Source organism: Chaetodon auriga, chromosome 3, assembly GCF_051107435.1.
Source record: "Chaetodon auriga isolate fChaAug3 chromosome 3, fChaAug3.hap1, whole genome shotgun sequence".
NCBI lineage: Eukaryota > Metazoa > Chordata > Actinopteri > Chaetodontiformes > Chaetodontidae > Chaetodon > Chaetodon auriga.
In genome coordinates this window covers 20,254,207-20,276,391 of record NC_135076.1, presented here as the reverse complement: position 1 = coordinate 20,276,391, position 22,185 = coordinate 20,254,207, and the positions used below count along the sequence as shown (strand labels likewise).

Below are 22,185 nucleotides of genomic sequence, written 5' to 3'. Positions count from 1 at the left end.
GAGGTCCAACAACAGTATGCTTCAACGGTGGACGAGAAAGGGCGACTGTGATGGTCAAGGGTTGTTTATTGATGGAGTGTGAATTGAACAAGAGAGAGGGGTGGAAGAGGTGGACGGAGGTTACGTGGAGGGAATGCAGTGTGAAAATAAACGAAGAGGGCTGCAAACAGTGGAGCCAACAATGGTGTTTCAGATCCAGGTCTGTCTAAAGTTTACGTGCCCTCTGTATAAACACTAAAGAACTGTCAGCTTTCTGAGATCATCCTTTCCAACAGTTTGGCCTTTGGGTTGGACCACCACAAACCCAGTATCTCCACAACATCTTTCCAACAGAGCTAAAGTAAATCTAACATATGCACAGATTCACGCACGCATACGCGCATTCACACACACACACACACACACACACACACACTGCTGCAGCCTTGCCCTTGCCTTGGACCTCTGGACTGTTCCCTGGAGTCGAAACCAAAACAATCAAACCACTAACACAGGAAAGTGAACATATGTCTCCAGCACATCCATCACCTTTACAAGCCGCCACCAGTGCCCAAAAACTGACAGACACACATTTCTCAAGCACAGTCCAAGTTCTAGATATTATCTTTGAAATGTTTCAAAACACAAGAGCTGACAAACAAGATCTTATCAGGTGCATTTAGGCATGTGTTTGACTCTGGCATACAACATCACCCTGTTACACTTTGACATTCCCCAACACTGTTTTATTCTACATCACCAGGCTGAGGGCCTCCTCAGGATAAGGTTTTATCAAGACAGAAGGAAAACATATTGAAACTTGTATTTGCAAAGAGTTTAGGGTTTTCTGGACTTAATGTTTTCTCTGCAGCTCTCACCCTGATGGATTGTTTTTCATGGATGCAGACCAAAAGATAAAGACGTGACCTCTCAGTGGACTGCCAGCTCTACAAGACCGTCACCACAAAGGCACTCGCTCACTTGGCATTCTTGCTGCCTTGGAACATTTCAGTTCAAATATAGCCTTAGAGGGTTGGAAGAGAGCAGTCTTTGTGGAAAATTAGCAAACTACTATTGTTGAAAATCACAACTGAGGAAGACACAGCCTACGGAGGTTGATTTTCCTGCGCTGAGCTTGTGTAAATTAATATCTATTATGAAAGCCCTGCACAGTAATTATCACAAAAAGATTATTTTTTGTGCAAAAACATAATTTGGTTTGTTATCTATTTGCTGTAATTGTTACAATGCACTTCAAGGATGCAATTTGGGCTCATGAATATGTGAGATGAAAAAAAGAGTCATTAGAAAGCCAAGCTGTTGCAAAGCATATGAACAACATGCACAGCAGGTTCCAGCTTGTAAGTCGTAAGATCTTATGATTTATATGATTCAGAGCAATGAAAATCAGTGACCGTTAGTGAGGTAATATTTCAAACAACCCATATCCACTCTCAGCCCATTTAATTGTGTGGAGGTAAAAGGGGGCTGGTCATGATCTTGGGTTAACTGCGGATTCAAACAGTAGACTGGTTGTGCGCTGTATCTATGGCACATGTGTGCACACACAGCGGTGAGTCGCGGGTGTGAAAGGCCTATGTGTCTGGGCGTCACTGACTTAATGACACCACTTACTGACCTAATTCACACTCAGGTTCTTGTGCAGATTTGAAAAAAGCAACATGAGAGGAAATCCTACCAACAGAGAATCAGTTGTGTCAGTCAGATTGGAGGTGAGCACTTTCACTTTCAGGTTTTCGTGCTTTGATGCTTCCTCTGGGTCGAAATAGAATTTTGTTTACCCTTTTATCCGGCAGACATCATTTGGCCTGTTTTCACATGGGCAACTTGAAAAGTGACACCTTTCAAAAATGGAATATTTGTTCACCCAACTTTGCTCTTGAGCTACTTATGAAGTGAATTAGGGCCAAAAAAGGTAAATGTGAGGAAAGGAGTGGTTTGGCCTGAGAGTCGCAAACCAGAGGGAGCGATACAGGGGTTGGAGGGTGGAGAGAGACTAAAACAGGACTGGGCAGAGCCACACACACATCTTTCCACTCCTGTGTTTTTATTTGAGCTCATTGCGCCTCACAGGAAATGCCCTCCACTGTTTCCATGAAAACTTCTTCTTCTATGGTAAAAGTGAAGCAGTCTATTAATAAAAGAGACAACAGAATGCACAGTGAGATGACTATTCCCATTATCTGTTGTGACACTGCAGTCTGTGGCTATCATGATAATTTATCAAAGGATTTCTCTTCTACAATAGCTGGAGCTCGGTAGCGAAAGCTAATTTTTTCCTGCCTTTATGTCTAAGTGTGACCCCTCTTTGGGTGACTGTACACACCAAACTGTGCTTAGATAACTCTGACTTTGTTAACTGTGACATTGTTTTGCCATGAAACAACTTGTACTCATGATTCAGATCCTGTGCTCCACATACCCCAGCTCAGCTAGGCATCTGATATTAGCTGTGGTGAGTTCACACGCACAGCACGACAATACACGGAAACAAAAGTCTCCTGAGCCTCATGATATCACCTTTGAATGTCACCATCATTGTAGCCTGAATTATGAGGCACCATAAAGCTCTGTGTTTTCAGGCTTGGTTCCTCTAGAGTGACAATCCTTGCCAGCACATCAGGACACACACATATCAGTATTATCTCCTTTAGATAACAAGTGGGACTGACCTCTCTGGCCCGTTGGCAAATTCATCTGTCCACTGTTTGTCTTGCAAAGACAGTATTATCCAGTTTATGTGTAATACTTATGAGGCAAGAAGCAAGTTGAAATAAATCATGGAGGGGGAGGGTGGGCTTCACTGTCAAGGCAACAGCAGCCCAGGGGAAGCATGCTGTCGGCTGCCTGACCTCCTGTGTTTTGCTGTCTCTTTCGGTGTGTTGGTTTAGTGGGGAATCCGGACAGAAGCCCTAAATCCCAGTTAATCTGTCACAGCGCTGGGAGAACTGGGTACTCCGCAGCCACGCTATCTGATCATCAGCTCTGTACTGGTCTGCTCCCGGCAGCCCCGCTGAGACACAAACATCCTGTTTAGAGAGGGAGTCGGAGAAAAAGAGGGGGAGAGAGAGAAATAACAGTAAATGGTCAGTAAATGAACGAGAAAGGGTGCTGACGGCAGTGTCTGTGAAACTATGCAATGGGAGATTGACAGGTACTCTGTAATGGCCACTGTGGTGTTTGTTTAGCCTTCTCATCATTACGCAACAAATTTTCTGTCAATGCAGAAAATGCAAATTGTAGACAGAGATGGAGTGAGTCATGTTAGTATGCATGCAGAAACCTGAGAGCAAACAGAGCAGCCAGCAGACTGAAAATTAGCCCAATTATGACTCCACTGCACTGCTCGTAATCTCTTATCCCATGTGAACCGGACAGGCACAAAACGCATTCACCACATATATGACAGTGCTCTCGGGGTGAACTTGTTAGCTTTACCATTTTGACTCTTGATTTGTTGTGTGCAATTTGGCAAAGCCGTGGAAGTAGGTGTATGAAAATTGTTTGTTGGCGTGTGGAAGTTTTGAATTGGCATGAACAGGACAGCATTGCCCCCTTGTGGAATGGTAGTTACAAAAGTAAGAACATGGAAAATATGTTTAAAGCACAAATTAGCAGTTAACCTGAACCACAGCTCGTTGGATAAAAGAGAAACTAGAATTAAGAGGAGAGAGCACATTAGTCCAGTTTTAGCTGCTCTGCTCTGACTTCCTGTAACAATCAGATTTTAAGGTCTTCCTCCTTGTACACAAATCCCTTCATGGGCTAGGACCAAGCTACATCGCTAACTCCCTTTTTTTACTATTTGCCTTCAAGAACACTGCAATCATCTGCTGCTGGTTCACTGGAGGTTTACAGCAACAACCGAAAGACAAATAGGCACGTAGGTTTTGTCCATTATGTCCCAAAGCTCTGGAGCATATAGATATCAGGGAAACCAGCTCACTAAATATTTTTCAAAGAAAGCTAAAAATTTCTTGATACAGGCGTGAAACTTTGGTGCTTTGCCTCACACTTATGCTTATTATTCAGTGGTTTTATGTTCCATCTTATGCTATTTATTCTCTTTATTCTCTTTTAATAATAATAATAATTATTATTATTATTATCTTATCTTTATAGTTATTATGAAGTTGGTTTTATTCTCTGCCTTATCTTACATTAATTTCCTATCCCTGTTATCTTCATCCTGCCTTTTGTATGTGAAGCACTTGGTGCATGTGATTTCTTTGTTGGAAAACACTTTGAGCTGCATTTCCTGTATGAAAGGTGCAATACAAATTTATTACCATTATTATTAATAATATAACCAAGACTGAAATCACCCCCAAGCTTCCTCATTGCTGAATAACTGAGGAAACTCTGGAAACAATAAACAAATAATACAAAAGCTGAGTGATTTATGTCTATCCAGCAGCATTTTAAAGAATGTGCACTGTTTACACTGATGTGGAGGTTTTCTTTTGCATTGTTCCAGAAACTGTAAATGCAGCAGAGCTACAGTACAGTATGTGTTAAAATTGTATAATCTACACGATGATGGGTGGCTTACAAAAACATGTGCTACAGTATGATATCCACATGCACAGACTGACTGCAGGATGACTCACTTACTTTTCCCATCCTCTCAATGGGCCAAAAGCCCTTCACTCCTGACTCCATTTAAAGAAGATGTCTTTAAAGTGTATTTTAGTTTTTATTTTCAACACAGTAATTAACCGTGTCCATAGAGTGAAACAATCCACATATTCTCATGACGGAGCAGAGACACTGAAAAATGTTTTTATATGGCTTGGAGTGTCATTTTGTCACTGTGGGTGCGCTGTGGTGTAAGTCCGCTGATGACCATGTGCTCTGTGTTTTAGTGTTGACCAGAAAAACACCAAAAGTCATTCTCAGGAAGTAACTTGTGGAATGAGGAAATAACTCCTTCCTTCCATTCTTTTCCAATTAGCCGGTCAAATAAGGAACTGCATTCGACGTTATTTCATATTTGATTGCGTAGAAATGGTTGAATGGCTCAGTTTTGACTGTGTGAATTCAAACTGAGCCCAGTGACTTTGTACTGCGTTGCATTATTGTATTATATTTCTTATTATCCTCTCAAAGTTTGCCAAGACCATACTTACAATTTTTAGCAATACTGCGGCACCTTACAGTCATGAAAGCAGCTTGTAATTTCTTAATGGCATTTAATTACATAACATCTTTCCAAAGGCAGCTGGACTTGCTTGTGGTTCTAGAAGATGTTTCCTCTCATCCAAGGGGCTTCTTCAGTTTACTGACGAACTTCCTGCACCTTTCACACAGGAAATTCAGCTCAAAGTGCTTTACAACAAAGAATCACACGCACAAGTGCTTCACATACAAAAGACAGAATGAAGATTCAAAACAATGATCAAAAAAAATAATGTAAAATAAGACAGAGAATAAAACCAACTTGATAACTAATGGGAAATAAAATCACTGAATAATAGTAATAAAGTCAGAAAATAAAGTTAGAGTGGAAGAATAGAGGCTTAATAGAGAATAGAGAAGAGTAGAGGCTTCCTCAGTTCTTAAGTAGCCTCTTGGATGAGAGGTGAAACATCTCTAGAACCACAAACAGGCCCAGCTGACATTGGAAAGCACTTAGAAGTACCATACTTTAGTCATTAACAGCGATATGAGGCGTCACATGGTGACATGTGTGGTGCCCCATGGAATCACACATTTGGGTGGCATACAAGTGGATGACATCTCAGTTTGTGGCAGACTCTTGTGACAGCTCAGTGGTTGTACGGTGGCTCATAGACAGGCACAAACACATTCGGAGGACTCGAGAAATTGGTCATGGATGGATTAAGGAAAAGGTCAACCCTTGGTAGAGGTTCACGCTGTGAAACTCTCCTGGCAAGTCATAAACAGTAAATGTGTTATTATTTGCATGCAGGGAGTGATCACCGTTCACACACACTCATCAAGCCATCCTGACTTCCCCTTGCGTCACCATCATCATCACACAAAAGCACCCATACCACAGCAGAGTTAGGTTTTTTGTTTCTGTCTTGTGTTCTGTTCTGCAACAAACCCTGATGTGGGCTGAGGCCTGTCAGCTGACTGCTACCCTGCAGCATCTGGCTGAGGCATCTGGGTAGTGGCAGGTTAGCAAAGCTCTCAGCTCAGTCCTCTTTTCAAGCAGAATGACTAAAGAGGGAAAGCAAATGAAAAGCATTTTTATCACTGAGTCTAAGTCACAAACCACAGACTGAACAATGAAGACAACCATAAAAGCAAGACTGACTGAGAATCAGGCATACAAGCATTAAAACGTAAAAACTAAAATATTGTCAGCTGCTAAGCATAACCTGTGCTTCACATCTGCCTTTTATCACCGGGCGGACGGGTAGTGCTCCCTGCCACAGCAGGGTGTTATGGGTCATGGGTCAGTGCCCAGTTCCCCATGATGCACTGCAAATTCTTCTCTACTATCGCCACATCCAGAACATGACCATACTGCACCCTGTGGACCAAAGTCTTCACTGCACCCGTTCTACATCGTACTATAATGATCTGCTCTCCCATTGCAGTAAAACACATAAAGATGTTTTTCTGGAAAAAGATAAGACACACTTTCTATGACATACTACACTATATTTATGTTAAAAGCAGGCAAATTTCCACTTAAATGTGTTAAATAAACCCACCATGTCAGCCTACCATACAGTCTATGCGTTCTCCTTACTCATCTCTTTCTACACACACTGCAGAGGAGTCTGTACATCTGAAGAGACCCACAGTCAGAACTGAAGGCCTCACCAGTGGATACTGCACCGCTGTATCATGTCAGAACAAATACACAACCCCAAAACCCCTCCAGTATGCACTCAAATACTCAGGTATTGGAGGTGTGTGGACGGGCTACTGTATTTTCTTACGCTTCCCTTAGAATCTCCCTCAGTGCTGTGGTTTAGTGAGTGAGAACACATGCACGTCATACAGCAACCAAACGTTGAATCCAAAGACGCCATTTTTAGATTTTGATTGTTTTCCAGTAACAACCTCAATGTTAGTTGTTTTATAACAACCCAATATTCACACAGAGTGCTTTACTCCATCACTGTACTTATACGAAACTCATATACTAAAACCTTTGCTTCAACTTATCCCTCCGAGTAATGAAGTTCAGTCTTGACCTCCAAAATCATACAAACAATCCCAACTCAAGGCTGACTTTCCTGCTTTTTGTTACGGTTTCATCAGCTGTCTGTGTTGTGAGGGCTGTGGAAACAAAAGTGGACCTTGAGTTCAGATGGTTTTGCCAAACTTAAGAACAAATTTTCATGTATGAGCCAGCATGGACAAGAAGTCATAAAAAAGGCACTAATGTGTTATCTTCAACCGAGCAAACTCCATCCACTGATAAAAACCATGGTTGAAGGTTTCAGGAAAAAGCTCAAGTGGACCTTGAGTTGGGATTGTTTTGTCAAAAAATATAGAGATTTTTCTTGCTCCACTTTCTCAAAATGTCAGTTTTGCTATCCCATTTTTCCCACACTTAGTTTTATTAGTAATCACGTTACTGTATCCTGTGAATGTTTAATGGGTATCTGGTCATAAAACAAAAAAAAAAAAATAGCTGGCGTCATTTATTTTAAATCTCATGTAAATGGAAACTTGTCAAGCCCTCTTTCTGAGACTCTTATCCAGTTTTTAATGGTTACATTTTATTGCTCTCCCATGTATAAGCAAAAATGACTCTACATTTATGAGCTGTAATCTAAAGCGTTACACATTCGCCCGCTTTCTCCTCTTGACAAACTCAAAATAGTCGTACATACCACCAACAAAGCCTTAAAAAACATTCACTTTCTCCTTTTTTGAGCAGCTTTTCTTTTTCACATAAACACACAGAGTTACAGACCCTGAAGAAACCGGAGGAGACAAACAAAGTGTCCTTGCTTGTATAATTAAAGAGAGGAGAAGTCTCTCAGTGCCTATGGATGAACACTTCAGGTACTGTCCTGATCCAGCCGGGTTACTGTTACAGCTGCCATATGAAACAGAAAATATGAGATATGCACATTAAGAAGCAGATATGTATGGATGCTGTAACAAAATCTAATGTTATAAGTAACAGTTTTTGTTATTTGAATAATGCATGCTGTCTACACTGCATGCACACAGGTCAGCAACTTTTTGTTATCCTGTCAGCCTCACACTGTGACAATTGTGTGGCTCTGAATTGATTTCCAGTAGGTTTACATCTATTGTTCAGTGCAGTATATCCTGTTTATCCTCTAGTGTTCAAATCCTTATTGTGCAATAAAAGCAAAACCAACTAACCGACTACACACCCACTGCACTGAAGAAGGAAAGCCATTCAGACCAGCTCACCTCTGAATTAATCTATTACTGGCCGACACGCAGGCACACTCAAGGACACACACCCAGTAAACTAGCCAGCACAAACCTTTCCATGCCATGTGTTCATGCTAAATGACTTTATGCTAAAAGTGGAGCAAACACAGACACAGTTTGAAAACCCAAAGCATTTTTAATTCTGAATGATAAACACTTGAGCACATTAGCCAGAAGACGTAGCTGTAAACAAACATACAAGTGATGTGGATTATATTGTGTATAAGTGCACATTTACTTTACGCATTAGAACTTAATGAGTCACCATTACATTACTTAAATGAGTCAACACTTTAAATTCAGTAACATCAGGCTGAAGAACGTGTACATTAATATTTCAACACATTTCACTTCTGGGAAAGAGCACTACTACTGAAAAGAGTGTGATGTCTTTTCTTGGCTTCTCTCCATCCTTCTGTTAAAAATAATAACATTAATGATTTATATATAAATCAGTAAACTTCATACATACATACTTTATACATAGAAGAAACTCCAAAAATGAAGATCCATAAAATTTGCAGTTTATTATAGAGTCAAACAAATGCAATCTTGTAGTGTAATGTTATCATTAATATCAGTGAAAGACTTGAGGCAGAAATCTCTTATAAAATAAATGAATATCTGTTTTAATTTTGTATTATATGAGCTTTTTTCATACATTTTTCTCTGTTTTATTAGTTTATTTGTCGCTTGAAGGCTGTGACTGATACCAGGACTCAGTTTCATCCTGTTTGCCGGGACGGATGAGCTGAATCATCAGTGTTTGTTGTGTTTGTTGTGGTTGAGTAATGTCACCTGTTGGTCAACACATGCATGAAGTATCTGCCTGTCATATCTGTTGTTGTGATCCTTCATTGCAGAGGACTTCTGTCTTTATCTGTCCTGACCATGTCCTGTCCCTCCCTCATTCACATAACAGACCACAGGCACCACAATGATATTCAAGTCTAACTTCAGTATTATCCTCCATATGCTTAAATAAGCAAATAAATAAGCTAAATATAAAATAAGTGATAACCACCAACATAATATAACCACGAGCTTTAGCTTCACGGTCAAGTTTTTAATAAAGAGGCTAATATAAGAAGTGATACCGAAAGTGGGAGGGAAGTTGTGAAAAACTATGGGGAAATTTTCTAAAAGTCAGAAGTCAAACGACGCAAAAAAGAGCAGCGAAATAAGTTGGAAACGGCGAATGTCGGCGTGCACCTCGCCGTGGCTCAGTCGCTGTCGCTGAGTCGTTGCGGCAATAAACGGAGCAGTCAGAGGAGCAGACCTACAACATCCGGGCAATAGTAAGCTTGCGCAGAAACGGAATGGCGGAGGTAAGTGAGCGAAAACGAGGAATGTAATGACCCAAATGATAGAGAAACTGGGCCGAATTTAAGACTTGTGGCACTCCGGACGGTACACACGACTGTCGGCGGGTTGGCCGGCCGGTGAACGCCGGCTGGAGGAGGGCTACGGTGGGCATTTTAACTGGGAAGCGGGGGAAGAAATGGAGAAGCTCTCCGGCGTATCGCCTCTCTCCGCGTTCTTGGCTTTAAAGAGCCATTCCCTCTGCCTTGATAGTTAAGCCGTAGAAACAATAGGGAGCCCGGCGGGGTTTAACACGGGGGTGCTGAACTATTTCAGGTGCGCCCCGCCGACCAAGTGGCTTCAGTGAGTGAAAAAGTTGGGAGAGATGTCACGACTCGGTGGCGGTAAACTCCGACCGTCTCTTTCGGAAATATTGAGAAGTAGTTATTTCCTTCTTGCGCCGCTCGCAGTGAGCCGGAGAGAGGAAGAGACGTTCAGCACCAAGTCACAGGAAAGCGCCCCTGGTCAGCCAGACAGCGCCCGGTGGCTTGGAAGAGGCACACCTCATTAATATTTACGCTTTCAGTGCACTTTTACAACTTCTTTAGCAGGAATGGAGTCGGCAGAGGTGCAGTGTGATTCAGTGAGTGGTGGGATTGTTGACACCCTCCTGTAGGCTGTCCTGCAGCCTCCTGCACCAAGTTGTTTCACCGTGAAGTAAACTCGTCTTCTGTGGCCTCAGCGTGTCCTCATCAGAGACACAGCACCGGTCAAAAGTTTGGACACACCTTCTCGTCCAGTGTGTTTCTCTTATGTCGATCCTGATCTGCTTTGTGCATCGACTCTGAAGCTTCACAACTATTAAATAACACGCGTGGGATGATGTAAACAAAGTGTTAAAATAAGGCAAATATGTTTCATAATAGGCTTCATGGGGTCAAATGGCAAAAGGTGATCAGTGGGATAGTTGTGATGAGATAACGTTGGTATATTTGACTAAAGGAGAAATGCTCAACTAAGTAGAGACATGAAGGTCAGTCAATCCAGGAAATTTCAAGAACTATTGAAGGTATCTCCGAATGCAGTTGAACAAACAGGAGAGGAAAGACCAAGTTCAGTTACAGAAACCTCCAACTAACAACCACAGAAGTGCTTCACAGAGGTCATGTAGCAGACACCTCCTCAACTGCTCGGAGGAGGCCATGAATCAGGCCTTCATGGCTGAAAAGCTGCAAAGAGGCCACGACTGAGGAAGACCAACAAGAAGAAGAGAACAGCCTAGACTGAGAAACACAAGGAGAGGACAGAACAGTGGAAATCTGTGCCAGTTTTGGCTCCAGCCGTCATGTCTTTGTGAGATGTAAAGAAGATGAATGGAGGGTACCTGCACGTGTATCTGCACGGTGAAGCGTGGAGGAGGAGCAGGGATGGTGTGGGAGTTACTTGCTTTTGGCGATTTATTCAAAAGTCAAGGCATTTAATCAGCATGGCCAGCACAGCATTTTGAAGACATGCAGACATGTAGTTTGTGGGGCCATCATTAGTTTTTTAACATTTTAACAGTGACGCAAACACACCTTCAGGTGATGTTGGGGCTCTCTGACAAGAGGGGGTGCAGTTCCAGGTGTCTTGGCCTCCACAGTCACCCAGTGTAAACCCAGTGGGGTCGTTTGGAAGGACTTGGACCGCGAAGTGACAGAAAAGCAGCCAAGAAGTGCTCAGAATATATGGGAACTCCTTCACAAGTGTGTCAGAAAACCAGTCCAGGTGACTCCTCGTGATGTTGGTTGGGAGAGCGGCAACAGTGTGCAAGACCATCACCAAAGCAAAAGCTGGCTACTTCGGAAATATAAAATATAAAGGATCATTTTAAGCAAATCCAAACATTCTGTAGAGAGCTGCCTGATTATTCTGCAGTAGATTTAAACAGGCTGTGAAGTAAGATTATATTAAAGTTACAATTGAGTGCCATGGACCGTGGATTGCAGAGTGTGATCGTTTTGTCCCTACAGCCGGTCTCATAAGTTAAAAAGGGCGGTTTCAAAGTCAGGAGTCAGCTGATCTGTAATGGGATGAGCCAGGATCAGCCACCGTTTGATCCCGCATGTTGCTTGTGTGTACATGTGTGCACGTGCACCACAGACGCACAGAGGAATGTGCTGCTATATTGTAATGCACCCCCACGCTGGGTTACATGACTTTACATGAATTGTTGTACAAATAATGCTCTGTGTGTGTGTGTGTGTGTGTGTGTGTGTGTGTGTGTGTGTGTGTGTAGGTGGGTGAAAAGCCCCTGAAGATAAGTGTGGAGGTTGCGACCTAGTGGAGAGTGGATGAGCTTCAGTGATGACGGCCCTCAGCAGGAGAAGCACAAGTGTTAACAGGCCTTAGAGGAGTTGGAGGAGAACTTTCGCCCCATGAAGATGGCAGCGCAGTCCCACAATGTATGGTCAAGTTCAGCCATGTCAAAGCTAGCTGCTGTGTGATTATGGGAACTTGGCTGCAGGCCGGCATGCACCAGATAACAGTTAACCCATTGTAAAATATTCTTATTATTACTTTTGGTAATTTCTGCTTCTGCAAAAACGGAATGTAAACAACACAGCTGTCAATAAGTCAGAGCACCAGAACCATCCATCAGCTGAATGTGGACGTATTATTTGGACACAAACAGATAAAGCCCCCCAAACAGAGAAACTGGGATTTTTTTCATGCAACTTTTTCCTGGATGCTGCAGACAGAAAGCCGTTGGACAAAATTTGCATTACTGCCATTTAGATTATGTGTTTGATAACCACCTGAGAGTGCATGTGGCCTGTGGCAGAACGCTCTGCGTCAGAGCCCAGAGTAACACATAGAGCTCCACACACCTCATAGTGTCGCTGTCTTTCCTTTCTGTTCGCATTTAGATGGAGCACAAGCAAAACACTAATACTTTATAATATAACATTACATGTGCCCAGTGTCAAAAAGTGCGAGCTATGAAGATATTCAGGCAAAAGAGGGGGAAAGTGTTTTTGAGATCATTGAACTGACAGATGTGGGAGTAACCCTGTCACCTCCCTCCACCTGTTGCTGTCTCCCTCTGTCACTCTCCCTTTTGTAGGCCAGTGAGCTTCCTTTGGAGGAGCTGCTGGCTCTGTACGGCTACACGGTGTCCGATCCAGAGAAGGAGACCTGTCACGTGGCTGCCAGCCTGCCCGACATGACACTGGACAAGGTGAGACACAACAGAGAACTGTTGATTTCTGATCTATTATTGGTGTTTGCATTGTTTTTTTGTGCTCTTTGCTAAACTGTGCTGCTCTATTGTTGTTTATGTGCTCTGTACAGGATCAAATAACTGAGGATCTCTTTCCTGGGGAGGAGGAAGAAGAATCGTCAGCTGATGACCTCACCCCTTCAGTCACCTCAAACACCTCAGATCTGCTGCGCCGCCTCCAGGGTATCCCACACAAAGTCGTACATTTGCACATGACATTTTAAGTGAATTTCCCACTAAAGAAAAGTTTTAAGATGGAGGGTTGACTTGATAAATTCTGTTCTATCTACTGCACTATATGTCTGTCTCCATATGACTGAATGACGTCAAACACACTCACACATTTCTGAACTGAAGGAAATGTAATCAAACAGCCTTCCTTGGTAGTGATTCTGTTTGAAGTGAGTGACAATATTGGTGCTGAGTCCACAAAATATAATGAAAACTGGATATAAGGCAGATACGCTGGTTTTATATCCTTGATGCACCCAGGAGAAATTAAATGAAAACTCAATTTCTTAAAAGATGAAGGAGAGGAAGAACCTGTTTCTCTCTCGTTCTTTTCTCTTTTCTGTTGGTTGCTTTATCCTGGATTGTATTTTATACTAAGTTAGATATATTGAATTTGCAGCTGTCTTTCTATAACTTCCAGTGCTGCCTGCTGTTGTCGTGGGTGGGTTTCTCTTGAGAAACTGATTTTTATTTCACTAGGATTTACTTAAATTAATAAAACAAGTCTAAAGTTTCATAAATGTTGTTTTTTAATAACATCATTGTGATTTGTCAGCAGAAGGACACGACTTTAAGATAAAAACCTTTTGACATCCGTCTCATCCTGCTCTCTGATGGTTTGTCTCTCAGGTGGAGACAAAGACACATTAGTCAGCTCATCAGAGGAGGACTCCGATGATGCCTCTGTTCCCTCCAATGAAGAGCACAAGGTAGGCCACCGAGGCCAAGAACACACATCTCATCATCACTGGACTCTCTGTGAAACAGACACAAGTTTACTCAGTTTACGTAAGAGACGTTATTGTGCAGACAGAAAATCACAGCAAGCACCTTTTGACAAAATATTGAAGCAATGACAGAAGATTATTTCTTTAAATGAATTCTTTGGTTGGGCAGCTCTGTCTGAAGAAGGCTGCCACACAATGCAGACTTCAACAAATGGTTGGTGTGACACATTTCAGATTTATGACACTGTCTTTGGTCTCCTTTTCAGGAGATCATGGTTGGCTCCATGTACCAGGCAAAAATCCCTCCACTTGGTTCATATATCTACCAGGACAGAGGTGAGCGTCTGAGAAACATCACAGAGCAAAGTTTACTTGTATGATCTTTGTATAAACCTCATCCTCTTTGCGTTTCTTTGTTCCTCTAGCCTACAGCAGCGAGGACCAGTTGCTGTGGAGGCCCGGTGTTCTGCCGGTGCATGAAGTGGAAGAGTTCTTGCTGTATGCACACATGCCACGTGGCCAGGAGGGGGCAGCATGCACACGAACACAAGGGGACACTGTCCGAGACAACGAACAGGTACGCTTTAAATCACATCCCAGAAGACAGAGATTCTGCTCAGTGTTGTATGTTGAGCAGGAAAAACATGCTGTTTAAACGTATTGAAAGAAACCGGTGGTAATGAATGCATGGAGGGAAACTAGTGTCTGAAGTTGTGCAGCTGCTGACTCAACATTTGCCTTTGTAATCAGCTGTACCGATTATATCACGAGCTGTGTCCCAATCATCTCGAGACTTGAAAATCCATCTTGAATTGATCTCATTTATCTCCACATAATGATTCACCTACTTCAGCTAACTGCAGCTGATAGATGGACGGCTGAATCGTTTGTCAGTGGTCATTGTGTGACATTGAATGAACAGGAGGTCTTCTGTATTCCACTCTGTCAAAACAGAGGTCAACAGTCTAACCCTTTTGGCTCACCCTTGTCCTCTCCTCTTCATCCTCAGGCACTGTACGAGCTAGTGAAATGCAACTTCAATGCAGAAGAGGCACTGAGACGATTACGCTTCAATGTTAAAGTGTTTAGTGGTAAGAACCTTGCTGCTGTCCTACAGTCACAGTATACTGTATTTTCTCAATGTTACTCACAGTAACTTCTCACAGCTGTAACAGAAACTTATCTCTGCTTGACTCTAATGATAAACCTCCTAAAATGGGGGAGGAGGGGAGCGAGCCTCCTTTGGGCGCCTTGAGTGTCTCATATATAAGCTGCAGACAGGTTGAAGGCAAAATATTTGAGACATCACTTTGACACGTCACATGTTGAGCCCAAGTTTTTCTTCAGGAAAAAAAAAAACTGCAAAGCTGTTGTTTTGACTCAGTGATAAAAGCCACACACAACAAAAGGGGAGTCAGTCGTCCCTGCTGCGATTTGATGTGGTTTTCATCATGACTCAAGCAACTGCCAGCAAACTGAAAGCTGTCCCTCTGTCAAGCAGCACCATTGAGTGTATTAATGTGTATGACAGACATTTTGCTCTGCAAAAGGATGAAGGAAGTGACAGGAAGAAAGGCTGTTTTTTGATATCACTGTCAGGTTTGTTGTTGCAGATGACGTGAAGGAGGATTATAGTTGATTTTCATCTCTTCCACTTCTTTGAAAGAGGCTGATCTGAAATCGGAGGACTTTGAGGGGATCAGCACAGACGGGGCTTAGACAATAGAGAGGAAGCTAGGGGATCTCCAAGTGCTCATCAAGTGCCTTTAACTCCCAAAGAGCAGTCAGTGGACGTACTGTTTGATATGAAGAGAGCCACCTGCATCCAAACTGTAGGATGAGATTAGAATATTCTTGGAAAAATAAGGGAACAAACTGTGTAAAGATACCTTCCTCATGAAGTGACATGCTCCAGAAACTCAATGTCAGTGCGCAGGTGCAGAGCAGCAACTCAGGCCCACATTTGAGCCCCAGGAACGCATGTGTGCTGGAGGATACTGCAGAATACGGCTGTATCTGCTCCCCTGTCAATGCAGCACCAGCTGCTGACTCACTGCTGTGAACTCGTGACCTCTTATTCAGCAGTAGGCTCCAGTTAAATCTACTGCTACCGTCAAGACAAAATTCAGGTCAAAACCGATCATCGAGTTACATTCTCAGAGCCCTGCTTTGTGAAAATCTGCAGCACAAACCTGTGGTTGCACTGAATTCATTTTCATTGATTATTAAATAAAAAATATGAATTGAAGTTGCTAAAATGCTCGCGGTGCCTTTTTCCTCTCTTTAGAAGAGCTGTGTGCCTGGAGTGAGGAGGAGTGCAGGAGCTTTGAGCACGGCTATCGAGTTTACGGGAAAAACTTCCACCTCATTCAGGCGAATAAGGTGAGTGCTGAGGAGACAACACGTCAGCTGAGTCTTTCCTGAACTTTGTTGTCCAAACCTGACTGATGACCTACCTACACGCTGTACTCATCGATCTTTGGGTCCCTAAAAACTCCCCAGGTACGAACGCGCTCGGTGGGGGAGTGCGTGGAGTATTACTACATGTGGAAGAAGTCTGAACGTCACGAGTACTTTACCCAGCAGGCCACCAGGCTCAGCCGCAAGAAGTACAGCCTGCAAACAGGAAGCATGTGAGTCCTGCAGGAACACGAATGAGAAGATTCATCGTCAAGCTGAATGAGAAGGATAAATAGAGATAGAAAGAGAGATCACACCTGAGCCAAAACATTCATCTGCAAACAGGCTGAATCTTGCAGTGTGCAAGTCAATGTCATGCCGTACCCCATGTTAAAACCCATGCAGTGTGTGCCTGCTGATGGGGTGTGAAGTAATGGGCAGTACTTTATCATATAATGTGCATCCGGTGCTTATTTCATAACAGTGCCTGTTCCGATTTCTGCTTAACTTGAATTCAAACTTGTATTTGTTTAGTGGGTACACCTCTGCCAGTGACCTCAAAGGGCTGGTTCAGCCAAAAAAACAGGATATCATGTGTGGACCTACTGTTTACTGAAGAAATGAGGTAACAGGGCCACTGATTCTGGAAAAGAAAACCGTTGTGTTGATTTTATTTTGTCATTTTTTTTCAATTCTTTGGGCACCAAACAAGTTTCCATTTACTTCCATGGTGTTGGGAGAGCAGCAAAAATGTCAGAGATAGATTACAAAGCTCTGTTAAAATCAAATTTAGAGATTGGGTGCAGAGGGAGGACTTGAAATGCTTGTTGTTGATGTCCACTATACTGTGCTAACAGTGTTAGCATGTTGTGTGTTGCAGGGAGGATGGAGACCAGGACGGGGAGGTTGGGGAGCTGGAGGGAAGCAACAGTTCTTCAGGCTTGTTGTCTCATAGCTCCATGGGCACCGGGCAGCTGGAGTCCCCTTTACCTCCCCAGTCGAGCCTGGATCTGGACAAACAAGGTAAAATTTTGAGGTCTTCTCTTACAAGCATCTGGTGCCAGTGGCTCAAATTCCGGAAACTGTTGCCAAGACAGTAATTTGCTCTCTTACAGATGCAACACCAGAAGAGTGAAGCCAGTGTTATATCCATAATTCTCTGAAGTATTATTCCTGTTATCTCATGTTTACAGCGACACAGAGTCACTTGACAAAGAAGCACATGTTACACCGTTAAAGCTGAGAAGATCTCCACTGATTTAATTAGTTTCCTTTGTAGTGGAAGTCGACCATTTGGCAGATAGAGCGTGTTGTAAACCCGTCCTTCACACAGTGAACTTAGGGATCACAAAGAGCTGCGTCACCTCACCCGTCTGTAAATAAACCATCCACATACCGTGTCACATAATTTCTGCTATCCATCATGTTTTACATGCAGTTCTACGGACTTCATTTTTGTCTAACGAGTGTCTTATTTTGATGACATGGTTTGCCTTTTGTTTTGACATCACGTATTCATTATCTTATGTTATGAATCATTTCTGTCTCTCCTCCTTTGTTTTCCCTGCTGTTTTCTTGCTTCTTGTGCATCTTGTGCTGTTGTGTTTGTGCGTGCACGTGTGCATGTCTGTATCTGTATGTGTGTGTATATGCACACCTGTCGCCACGGCGCTCCAGAGGAGGAGGGCCGTCCCCGGCGCAGACGAACCCCCCGCTTTCTCTTAAAGCCATGAACTCGGTCCAGACAGGCCTCAGAAAGCAGGCTGGGCCTGCAGGTAAAGAAGGTGACAGGAGGGAGTCAGAGAGAGAATAAGAGTAATGTGGTGATGGGGAACAAATGTCATTAACTTTCCTGCAGCTGATAATCAAATTCCACTTAAGACCAGAAGATACAGAGCTATATTTGTGTATACAGCCTCCTCAAATGATGTTACAAACAATGTCAGATATATTGAGCCATTTCAGGATGAATTCAGGCCTCACCCTCTTTTTATGTGTAAAATTCATTTTCCATCACATGTACTCAAATGTAACTCTATTTGTGCTAAAAATGAATTCAAAATAAATGTTCACGTAGCGTGTAACATTTAACCGTAACCATAATTAACAACTGAAATCTCTCGTGTTTACAATGAACAAGTTTACAGTTTGTCCTAATGGCTGTGGAGCATTTACTGTACACACAAACTGAATCTGACCTACAGGGACTCTTCAATGCAGAACAACAAAAACAGTGAAATCTTGCTGCCCGATTTAGCAGATAATTGTTAACATGTGGTTGGCAAGACAGAACGACTCATAAGGCCTTATGCCAATTCAAGAGTTCGAGTTTTCTGCTGATGTTAATTTAAGAGCCACTTTGTTGAATGTTTCTGACAGCTGCTTGCATAGCTAACGAGAAACACACTGATGCCAATCAAATCAAATCTCCAGCTCAGTGTCATTAAAGAGTAATACTGTGTGTTGACATTTTTTTGGATGATGATAATTTAATTGAAAACGTGCATAAAACACAGAACATTATTAGAACAAATAAATCAATGATAGATCACATGACTGCAGACTTGTGCCTCCTCTCATGCCATGAACTCCTCTGCATCTGTCCAGATGGTGAGCTGGTGATGGGGCTGTCAGACTTGTGTGGTGACGGATGTCCTCAGCAGATGTTTGGCTGCCCCTTCTCTCTCCCGCCCATGGACGACCTGCGGGATCCTGGCTCAGGCAGTTGTTGTCCCTCGGCTCCGGTTCGGCTCCAGTCCCAGCCCTCCCCTCAGAGCTCGCAGTGGCCCAGCGGGAGCCCTCCATCCTGCCATGACGACCTTCACCTCCCAGGCTCCTGCTTCTACCAGCTACACATGCACGGTGGGCCTTTTGTGCCTGAGGGCCCTGACTGTGGTACAGCGGGCGGCGGGGCTGGCTCCCCCCGTGGGCTGCAGGTGGAATTTAGCCTGTCTCCGTCTGCCTCGCCTCCCTCATCTGCTGTCCTCCCGTCACACTTCCAGGCATTTGGCGGCCTTCTGCACCCCTCTCCCGTCCAGCATCCCCGCTCTCTCACACAGTGAAGGGGAAGATCAAAACTGAGTTGAACTCTTCGTGGTTCGCCCTGCGTTGAGATCTTCGATTGGCGCTCGTGTTCACGCTGGGCTTGAAGAAACCAGGACAAAAAGTGCATTTACTCAACAGTGTGAAAAAGGATCGGACCGACTACCTGGGGTTACTCGTCTGTCTGAACCCTCTACTGAGACACTTGAACCCTCTGTCCATTGTGGAATGTTGAGTGTTAATCACCACTTTCAGGTGTTGATTATGTGTTTATTAACAGTTGATTACCTGCACCATGGCAATGCTATTGATTGACTGTAATTAATACATACCTGTGAAAGCACAGTGCAGGTGATGAGAGCTGCAGCAACCATGCAAACAAACCACACGCAAGCGGCCAGCAGCCTGTTTTTGAAACCGATCAATGCTTGATGACGTTAACCACTGTTGCTTTGTTTTTGTTTTATTTATCAGGATGGAAAAGTTGGACTGCAGCTCAGATTTATCCCAACTTCTTCCAGAAAGAGCAGATCATGTGTTTTTACATCTGTGCTTTTTGCCGCTGCAGCCATTTGAGATCAGTCTCTGGAGAGCGCCGCAGAGTAAAATCTGTCCCTTCAAACGATGAAGAATACTCCATTTTTAAACATCAAGCGTGGAATTGACTCCTCGTTTTCAGCCTCACGTCTGTTTTGTTGTCACGTCCTGCCTCCACCTGTCTGAAAGCTTGAATAGAAAGAGCTGAAACATTCAACAACAGGTTGAGATTTGAATACGGGCGGAGGAAAAGGAGCACAAAATTTATATATATATATTTTTAAATTTTGCTTTTGTGGGAGTTTTCATCTTCATTTTGAAGATTCACGGAGAGATTTATAAAAGTTTGGTGGTTTGTCGTCATTTCTGACCACCTTTTTCCAACATGTTGAATATTTTAGTACCATTAAGGGTTTGACATGCAGAATAGGCACACAATAAAATGTCAATGTAAAACATACAGGGGAACGTAACTAAGTCACTGAATGCAAATACAGTTTCTCAGGTTCTGAAACTTTGATGATCATCAAGACGGCTGATCAATGAGTCAGACACTCACTCTGGACTGATCGGATATTATTAAAAGTTTAAGACTCAGCTTGTTGGTGTAAAAGTAAAACGTGAAATTTAAAGTTCCGGCACCTTCTGTTTGCTTCTTACAGTCAAGTGTCGTCCAGTCGGTGAGCACGTGTGAACAACGGTACAAAAGTGGTATTTTTAGCGGCAGAGTGCAACAGATCCAGACTGTGCTGTGGATTAAACAAATCTTTTTCCTTTGCAATGTTTCCTTCACTGACCTCTGCTGGACAAAATTCAATATACTCATTATACCGTTAACATTTCCAATAGTAATATATTTTATTGTGCCAATCTGTTAAGAAGAGTCTCAACTTATTCTGCCCCAGAATCTCATGGGCTCCATTTAGAGTGGAATTTTGAGAAGTTTTATTATCTCAATTTACTTTTATCATCTCATATTATTTCATGTGTTTTCTAAAGCACAGCGGGAGCTTCAAATTAATTAGTGCAGATATATATTAAACCTACAGCCTCATATATTGAAACAATCTAACAGTTCAAGATTGATTTGATCATTTAAAAATATGTAACTTAAAGGAGATGACACAGCTTTAAGATGCCTCTTTTGGGGAACAATTTCATACATTTTTATTCATTCCTTACAACGATGTATTGATTTGTGTATTCATACACACACATTTGGTATGTTCTTCTACATAACAGTACATTTTACTGTTTCTAAAGAGGTAAAGGAAAAGTTACAGGAAAGGAAAGGATTTAGCCCCACGTTCTTCCTTCCATCTGTCCTTGTATTTATTCTCTATTTCTGTCTATAAACGTAGGAGCTCTTCCTGTAATGCCTGTTAAAAGCCAAGCCAGCTTCAGATCAATGATTGTTTTGTGATGCCTCCATGCCGCCGACAGCCATGGTTGGAGGGATCATATTTTCGGGTTGTCCATCCATAAGTCCAATCCTTGTGTGAACAATATCTCAGGAACACCTGGAGCGAATTTCCTCAAACCTGGCATAAATGTGGCCCGCTCACTTGGACTCAAGGGTGAGCTGATTAGATTTTGGTGGTTCACGGTCGCTGTGACCTCTCAAAACACATTCAGAAGAGGAGATTGTGAGCATATTTTATTTTTGGTCAGATACTGAATTGGTGATGCTCTGGTGGTCCACCTTGAAGCTGTGCTGATTGTATAGATCATCTGAAGATGTGTGTGAAGCATCCGTGTTTTACAGTTTGTAGCTTCTTTGCAGCAGCATCCATATCTGAAGCATTGTTGTTCAGTTCAAGCTCATTGGGCTTGCTGATGTTGAGCTTCGGGTGATTGTCGTTGCACCATGTGATGAAGCTCTCTATCAGTCCTCTGTGCTCCTCTAAGTGAAGACAGCACGTTTCTCACTGGAAATTATTCACTGGAATCATACGTGTCCATTTTGCCAAAAAATTACACTTAAAACCTTTCATTAAATTCCTTCAGAGTCTTCATTACACATATGAGTCTGGACAGACATGGATGTAAACTGCAACAGGACTGGTTGGCAGAGATGTTTGTTGTTTGACTGTTTACATGGGGGGGGGGGGGGTTCAGGACAAGACCATGAGGGTAAGAAAAGGCGCTGAATCACTGCCTTTTGTTAATTCTTTATTTTTACTTTTACTTTTAGCAATTTATATATTGTACTGCTTCTGTTTTGTTTGTTTGTAATTATATTTTGTAAAAAAAAAAAAAAAAAAGGAACGATTAAAATGAAGA

The 22,185-nt window shown here is 42.7% G+C and overlaps 1 protein-coding gene across 2 annotated transcripts; it reads left to right on the top strand.

Moving 5' to 3' along the window:
• Positions 1 to 9,708: 9,708 nt before the first annotated feature.
• On the top strand, positions 9,709 to 22,185 carry mier2 (mesoderm induction early response 1, family member 2). Of its 2 annotated transcripts, none has more exons than XM_076727251.1 (12): positions 9,709 to 9,728; positions 11,981 to 12,146; positions 12,809 to 12,922; positions 13,036 to 13,147; positions 13,826 to 13,905; positions 14,190 to 14,259; positions 14,349 to 14,500; positions 14,933 to 15,014; positions 16,211 to 16,305; positions 16,426 to 16,556; positions 17,204 to 17,346; positions 18,931 to 22,185. In XM_076727251.1, the coding sequence occupies exons 2-12, from the start codon at positions 12,120 to 12,122 to the stop codon at positions 19,383 to 19,385; spliced, it is 1,461 nt and encodes a 486-aa protein (XP_076583366.1). In that variant the 5' UTR covers positions 9,709 to 9,728; positions 11,981 to 12,119; the 3' UTR covers positions 19,386 to 22,185. The 2 variants fall into 2 exon arrangements, with proteins under 2 accessions (XP_076583366.1, XP_076583367.1); XM_076727252.1 differs by lacking the exon at positions 9,709 to 9,728 and adding an exon at positions 18,003 to 18,107 and having other exon boundaries at positions 11,786 to 12,146.

Bases quoted from the DNA above. Each gene is read 5' to 3' on its own strand.
- mier2 (XM_076727252.1), top strand. From the start codon at position 12,120: ATGAAGATGGCAGCGCAGTCCCACAAT. The intron at 13,906-14,189 runs GTAGGCCACCGA...TCTCCTTTTCAG, and splicing joins CCTCCAATGAAGAGCACAAG to GAGATCATGGTTGGCTCCAT. The intron at 17,347-18,002 runs GTAAAATTTTGA...GGCGCTCCAGAG, and splicing joins CCTGGATCTGGACAAACAAG to GAGGAGGGCCGTCCCCGGCG.